Genomic DNA, 8,460 nt, shown 5'->3' on the forward strand with positions numbered 1-8,460 from the left:
ATTTTTATTTATTTAATCGATTTTAGAATAAGGCTGTAACGTAACAAAATGTGGAAAAAGTCAAGGGGTCTGAATACTTTCCTTATGCACTGTATATATCTCTGTCAAACCTACAGTAAATGCTAACTACTACAGGAAGTGGGGTCTCATGTCTAACATTGCATACAGTAAAACAGTTATTTTCATATATTCACTTATAGCATAGAGGGTAGACTTCAAGGAAACGTGATTACAGTTATGCAGTGCCGATTTAAATTGGTCACAATGATGCCTGACTAAGGGAAGTACACACTCTTACCATGACAATGAGAGAGGACGCAGGAGGGATGAAGGTAAAGAAGAGAAAGGACAGTTCCCAGTGAGTTTCTTTCAAACACATTTCCCTTTATTGACATGTTGAGGCTGATGAGAATTGCACATAAAAATAAAATTCACAAGAAAGTCATACAATAGGTAGAACCACAAAAGGCATTGGTAAGGACTTGGCAGAAGGCAACGTGGATAGGACACAAACAGGTAACAACCCAAAGAAATACACCCCCCCACCCCACCCCACCCCAGACAGACACACACACACGCTCACACACATTATTGTCCTTCCAAAAGAAACATGATCACCCAACAAACGTTTAAGCAGTGGCCAATTCCTCAGTAGTTCACATTATTAAAGAGTCTGCCACAGTTGACATTTTCAGAACCATAAGGTGTTATAATATATTGCTACTCCTGGCGATTTACAAAGCAGATTTTTTTATTACAATGATTAAAGCCACATCTATCAAATGGGATGCGACGCCATTACCCATGCGCTGTACAGAAGAAAAAAAAATATGTTGAAATACAGGTGGAGGGGTAAGATTTCCCCCCACTGATTTTGCCTCTTTGCATCTGGAAAATTTGCTAGTTTTCATCTACACAGTCAATCTTGATGAAAGGTGGCCTGTGATCAGTGAAGCTTTCATACAAAAGAGTTCTACCTCTTGTGATGGAGGCAGTTTTTTCTCATTACTTGGCTCTCACTATAAACAGGATATTAATTGAACCAGAAAGCACTAGTTTACCTTTAATGTCACGTTGAAGGTGTTGTGATATCTGGACTGTGGGGCAGCAGCGCCTAATGGAAAATGGTGCGGCGGCATGCAATATTGAGTAGTTTCTCTAGGTTTATAGGATGTCATTCAAGTACTGCCATTCAGACAGGAGAGCCTGATAGCCGAAGTAGTTTGTGCTGTATCGGCTGTCATTTAATAGCCATGCGCTACACAGACAAATGTTTTGGTGCTAGGATGCTTGTTGCTGAACACTAAAGTTTTAACACTGTGTTTTCTGTTGTATTAGTTTACATTTGTACAGTTGCCACAAGGTTCTACAGAAACACACAGACCCAAACTCACACTAAATGGGCAAACATGAGTGTTGACTGACTAGAACATAGTGTAAGTGTTCTCTGTTGGGTGATAAGGGTCATGTGACCATGCTAAGAATGGAATGGAATCCCCGTATATAGCCAGCGATTGGGTAATGGGTCGGATCTAAAACCACAACAATATAAGCTAAAGTACAAGTTTGAAAAATAATTTATTGCTTTTTTAAATACTTTTTCTTTCATTTATATTATCATTAATTATTTTTGTAATTATTGTGAATAATGTCAATATTATCATCATGTATATATATATATATATTTTGAACATCAAATACAAGATTTAAAAAAAATTCTGGAAAGAAAATTGTAAACTTTTTGTTTGGCATTCACATAATCAAGCGTGTGTGGAGCAACGACTCAGAGTTTTATAGTGTGGTACAACAAAATTCCTGCAAAATCATTTTATTGCTTCATGTTCTACTGTGTATAAAGGAAAATAATGTGGTAGACATTTTGTTATGGCTGCAAACCACTGTTGTGGAGACAGAAATCACATGGACAATGAGCAGCATATCTCATCCCACTGTCGAGGAGATTATTAAGAATATTTTGATTGTTTCTGAAAGGCATAGAAAGTAATATTAATATAATAATATAAAGTAATATTCCCACAAATGGTATTATTATGTATTGTACATCTTACCACTGATTGTAAATTAAATAACTAAAATCTAATAACAATATAAATAGCTACAATTTGTGAGGTATGCCACGTGACATGGGAACCATAAATATTTTTGATTCAAATATTAAAATAAATAGATAAATATGCATGGTTTATCCTGTTTGAACAGATGAAACATAGTAGTAGTCTTTTCTCAAATAGAGTAAAATTATCAAAACGAGAACCATAAAAAGCATTGAAATCAAAATTAGTTGATATATATATATATTCTGATTGTTTCAGAGATAATTAATAAAAATGGGGTTTGTTTTTTTACAATCATGAAAAAACACGTTAAAAATGCATTTTACACTAGTTGTAGAAGGAAAAACACTGACCTGACTATAAATGGTTAACTTTTTTCCCCAACAAAATAAATCTTAAAAAATGAAATTTGTTGACATGCTCCCTCGAAATGAGCCTCCAACACACATTTTTACAATCATGTCATGTCTTCTAAACTTTATGTAGGTGTACAATATCTTTTACATCATTGTAATAACTACAGATCAACATTCTTAATTAAGAAAATGTCTTCATCAAAAGGCTGCATTTTACAGTGCATAGCTGTAACAAATAAAGAACTTTGTCTGATATGTACACAAAAAAATACAACATATTTTGATAATATCTGTAAATACAGGGCTACATTTTTGTCCGAAAATGTAGACAGCATTGTTATCTCTCGTTAATAGTGTAACACCACATCCAAACACCAGATTTTAAAAAAGAAAATCAGGCACAAAAATAAAAGAAAAAAAGCCTGAACAACCTGCACATTTTCACCACTCAAAGCATTGTTGGGTGTTTGTAGTGCTTGGAGAAAAAATCTCATGAATGTCTTTGTCTTTCACTGACTGTTGTACAAGAGTACAGCACACACATCTGTACACAGGTTATGAGGATTCACTGGCTCTCCCGGTACTTTCTCTTCCCAGCTTCTTCAGAAGCTATGTTCATGTAAACTTTGTTTTTAATATACTTTATATATATAGGTCTATATATAGAGATTCATCTTTATATACTCTCTTACATAGAGTGTAAAACTTCGGGTAGTCTCGTAGTCAAAGGACAGAAACATTAGTGAGGTATCAAGACATCCCTCTTTGTAGACAGCAGGTGACAGGGCACCTGTTACCTTCTCAGGCTGCGCTGGGCCTCTCTCAGCAAGCTGTCGAAATCCATGGAGTCGTACTTGCTTTTAGTGGAGGCTGGATCAAAGTCATCAGAATGGGAATCTGAAATGAGAGATGTATATTGACGTCAGTGTTAAGCAGACTAAGTGGTCTCCAATTCTTGTCACAAAATCACTCTCACCTTTGTTTAGTTCTGCACATTGAAGGGCAGTTTCCTGGACACATAAAGCCTAGTCCTGGACTAAATAGCATGGCCAATGGAGAATCTCCATTGAAATACCTTTTTAGTCCAGGACTAAGATTAATCTGTGTCCAGAACTGCCCCTAAATGTTTGACAAGTCAGGTCATCGTGACTTTGCTATATTCTGAATACATCCATTTCAAAGGACGTTCAAACCATTTCACATAATCCTATAAACAACTGTAAATCTGTATCACTATCATTTGGCTCAGTGTTGGGCAGATAGATACTCAGATCTGCATCTATCTCAAAGGACTCATTTGAATCTGTTGCTTTTCAATAAGTCTGAAAGCTATCTGTACCCCCTCCAACGTTTCATATCTCCCCACAAATTAGAAGTTTAGACACCATTCATCTTTACATAATTCAAAGGCTCAGGGTGGAAAATAAAGCTTTCCTGATACTGAGCGCCAAAAACACCAAAACTGAGCGGGCGGCGGGGGCATTTATTTTGATTGGTCGGCGCGATATTAAATGAGTCTTATCTCTCTTGGCAGACAGCTTCACAAATGGGGCCCCCACACGGGGCGGAAGCACGCTTTGAGAGCTTGAGAAATGGGAATGACCATGGCATGCAGGAGATGCCAGTCGTGATCTAATGCCATGGCCAAGGGGTGGATTGTGTCACACCGCGCACCTTGAAGGATGACAAATACCCATGTGCACTACTTAGAACTAATGGACAGTCAAAAAAAAAATAACGAGACGAGAGGGCCGGGCAAGATAGAGAGGAGGAACTGAGGCCGCTCCTGCATGACATTATTCAAGTTCCCTCGCTTTGAACAGGACGTATTTTTCTCTCTCGTTATTTATCCTACCCCCATGGGCAGTTTAGGATAGACTGGTCTTTCTCTCTAAAAGTGAGAGGAAGCAGAATGAAGGTCTTTCTTTTCATTCTGAGAGACTGATTAGTAGTGTCATGGACCTGGGATTAACGCATCGTCGCTGTACATTTCACAAACGTCCACTCCGTGAATGCCATTGGTTTCAGGCCCGAGCCTCAGAAATAAACATTAACGTCTTTGTTCCTTTGAAGAACATTTGATTTTTTGCCTCTGCTGTGACCTACTGACCTCCCAGTTCGCCCTGCATTAAACATTCCCCACCTCACGCTTTGTCGTAGAATGAATGTCGAGTGGAAAACGGGAGCAACTATACAAGCCCCACTTGGCATCTTAACCTCCATCATGAAATGGAGCAAATGATCTCTTGTGGACACACAGACGAGCATCCATCTTGATGGACTGACTGACTCCGGCTATAGTGCTATTTAAACATTGCTCCCAGAGTGTCTACCTTCTGTTAATGATAGTGGGGCTATAGTATAGATAGGGGATGAGAAATAGAGGGATGGAGATCCCATTTTCTCTTCTTGTTTTCAACAGGCGTCTACGTAGGGAGAAGATTTGTATCAGTACCTTATATTATTTATCAAATCCGCCATCCGGCAATATAGCCACGTCCTTCTGAACAATGAGTGCTGTCTTTCGGGCGTATACGGTTAATTTTTTCTGTGCACTTGTACGTTGGCACCCTTTCCTCCGATTAATCGACTAGCTCTACCCGTGCTATTAAGTCGCCGGCACTTTGTAGGGCTGCCGTCTTGAGGAGCCGACCCTGTGTCAGTGTCTAAAAGCATGAGGAAGAGAGTGCTGATTATTAGTCAATCAGGCCTCTGCTGTCAGGTTCGTTTCCTCCCTCCCTCCCTCTGTGGATGACATGCTGCTAGGTACCACAGCGAGGTCTTGCCTCTGTTGAACACCACAACAGCTGGCAACAGATGGAGGCTCACCCAGGAGGGAGGGGCTGAGGGGATTTAACCTTGCCCCCTCCTCCCTCCCTCCCTCCCTCCCTCCTCCCTCCCATCCCTCCCTCCCTCCCTCCCTCCATCCACATCCCTCTCTTTACCCTCCAAGAGGACCAGAGCATAAAATATACATGCCTGTATATAGGGTATCAAAACAAACCGCAGACAAGCTTTTAAAGGGCATCGTTCTCCTTCTTTCCAATTCCATACTTCTTGAGTATCGACTAAGTACAAAGATGTAGGCTGTGAGCAATGGAATGGAACAAGGCCTCTCCATTCCTCGAGATATACTCCTATCTAGGCGCCGGTAAAAGAGCAGCTCTATTCCTGGAATTGTACACAGATTGACCCCTGAACTGTTTTTGCCCGTGATGACTGGAAGGTAGATTCTAAAGCTTGAGGGGGGGTGGTAAGAGTAAAGATATGCTCTTTGATTTTTAAAGGCATCATTTGAGCCTTTTTGCTTTTGCAGCTTCCCACCCCTCCCCTCCCCTCCCCTCCATCCTTCACTCCCTTTGACAGTCCACGTATATTAGCAGAAGCTCCGGGGCTCTCCCGAGCAACAACAAAGCAGCACTTACCCAAGTCTGTATAATTTGATTTGCAGAACTGCTTTTGTCCACCGAAGCACAGCTCGAACTGGGGCTCGTTTGATCGGCGTAAGGTGTGTCCGTTTTCAAGGGCAGCGAAGGCGTCACAAGTGTAGCGGTAGGTGATGAAGCCAAAATTGTCCCTGCGGTCGAGAACAGAAAATGAAAAGTCAAACCAACAACGTCAGGTCCTCCTCTGGTAGCGGACATCCACACTATTTATATGCAAAAGAGAAATCAATAAAAATGTATCTTTGGGGCTCTTTTTAGGCTAGGGATAGATAGGGCAACAGACACGATTGGAATGCAAAAAGAGCTATCCTGCCCTGCGTCTACACCTGACTTTGACATAGTAGTCGATGCAAAGCCCTGAAAGAGATGCTGGTTTTCTGTGTCCCACCTAACCCAGAGGGTAGGAATGAATGGACTGATGTACTACAATGAATCCTATTACCCCCCCCATGCACCCAACACACACAAACATACACAGTCCCGGGGCCTTACCCGTCATCTCTCAGGTTCACGGCACACTCTTCGATCTCGCCGAAGACTTCAAAGCGCCGCTTCAGCTCGGTCCGCGTGCTGTCGGACCTCAGTCTCCCCACGTACACCACCCGTCTCTCCTCCTGCTCATTAAAGGAGAGAAAGAGAGAGGGAGAGAGATGAAAGGAGGCGTATATATTCCTCTCTTTTCTCTTTTCCCCTCCCCTTCAAGCCTACTCGGTGGCCATAATGAACTGCTCGGAACTCCCGACGGCGAGCGCTGACTCGAGGCCACCCTTTTGTCACTTCGCTCTTGTTTTTTTCCCCGTTGATTGGTCGGGCTGTGCTATATACCTCCTCTTATCTGATAGGACAGATTCATTATGGTATTTTTTCCCGGCCCTTATAGAACCGTATACCTTCAGACTATCAGAGGTAGTGTTTTCTTTTCCTCTTTCGTTTTGTGGTCTGAGAACTCATAATGACTCAATGACTTGTTTGGTATTACACAACTCAACAAGCCTATATCTGTAGTCAAAAGAGGACAAATGCATTTTTAAGTGTCCTTCAATTATGGGTAACTGTTGCACTAGTGAATTAGACCCCTCGCTTGGCCCTGAATATCAGATAATAAGCTCCAGTTACACATCCACCATTAAAGAAACCTGTACGAAACACCATTACTAAGACCAGGCCATGGGGGAGAAAACACCATTACTAAGACCAGGCCATGGGGGAGAAAACACCATTACTAAGACCAGGCCATGGGGGAGAAAACACCATTACTAAGACCAGGCCATGGGGGAGAAAACACCATTACTAAGACCAGGCCATGGGGGAGAAAACACCATTACTAAGACCAGGCCATGGGGGAGATAACACCATTACTAAGACCAGGCCATGGGGGAGAAAACACCATTACTAAGACCAGGCCATGGGGGAGAAAACACCATTACTAAGACCAGGCCATGGGGGAGAAAACACAATTTTCCACAAACCACAAAGGACACAAAGGTCACAGCGGCATAATTTAGACCTACCGCACGAGGCTGCAATTATGGTTTTGGGAGCAATTTAATTGCATCTGCTAATCATAAAATGCAGAGCAAGCCTCTAGGCTGTTGTATCACTGAAATTATTTATTTATTCACTCATTTACTTGCCATTACTGGGGCGAGTCTATAGAGATCCATTCAAATGTTGAATGCTACCCCGGGGCCACTGGTAACTGATACATGTAAATCAGTCGCCTGGTAGTAAAACTCAAAGTTCACCTCCGCAAAGAACCAAGAACCAAGGTTCTGTCCCAAATAGCACCCTATCCCCTACATAGTGCACTACTTTTGAGTAGAGTGCTATGGGCCCTGGTCAAAAGTAGTGTACTATATAGGGAATAGGGTGCCATTTGGTATGCATGCTAAATGGTAAGACATAAGCTCCAATCCTTAGGAAAATACAAATTAACCATAATATTCTGTATATTTTTCTTTCCTCTCCTCCCTTCACATACAGTATGAGACAAAGCGTTTGCTGAATTAGTGATTTAGTTGCTGACAATTGATAAATACGCCGGCTTTCCGAGACGGCACCCTGAGGCTGGCCGTCTGTTTGTGTGTGTGTGTGTGTGTGTAGCCCTCGCATCATCTGGCCTCCCAAACCTCTACTGACAGCTTGGCTTTGCTGCCCGTAATTGTCTCACCTAAAATGTATGCAGGCCAAAGATGGCATGTGTGAATTATTTGACGTGCACATTTATCATCCTGTGTTAGCATGTTTAAAACGTGTGCAATGTCACAAAGAGACAGAGGTAGAGAACGGAGAATTGATATTCATCCCATTTTCATTGAACGTAAACTAGATCAGTGTACATTTCCATGGCAGTGAATTTCCTTTTTTTAGCCCTCTTCCTTCTCTTCCTGTTTCTAACATCTGCCCCTGTTGTGTGATTAATAAGATCCGACACCGTTCCCAGACGCTGGAGACTTTAAAAAATACACAACCTGGAGATAAAGAGGAAACGTGTGTAGCCCTGAATGATTCAGTGACTCACTTTGCATGTATTCATTCATTACAGAGGAACAGTAGGCACGGCAATGAGCCCTTAACTGTCTG

At 41.7% G+C, this 8,460-nt stretch overlaps 1 protein-coding gene across 1 annotated transcript; it reads right to left on the minus strand.

The window, feature by feature from the left end:
• Positions 1-372: 372 nt before the first annotated feature.
• On the minus strand, positions 373-6,500 carry LOC311132588 (peroxisome proliferator-activated receptor gamma coactivator 1-alpha-like; the record flags this gene model as incomplete). Its single annotated transcript, XM_084165843.1, has 3 exons — positions 373-3,328; positions 5,857-6,008; positions 6,370-6,500. Coding segments are annotated over 3 exons (387 nt in total), but the record flags the coding sequence as incomplete, so codon positions are not given.
• Positions 6,501-8,460: the final 1,960 nt, after the last annotated feature.

The sequence above is a fragment of the Coregonus lavaretus genome, assembly GCF_964263955.1.
Source record: "Coregonus lavaretus genome assembly, chromosome: 7".
Taxonomy (NCBI): domain Eukaryota; kingdom Metazoa; phylum Chordata; class Actinopteri; order Salmoniformes; family Salmonidae; genus Coregonus; species Coregonus lavaretus.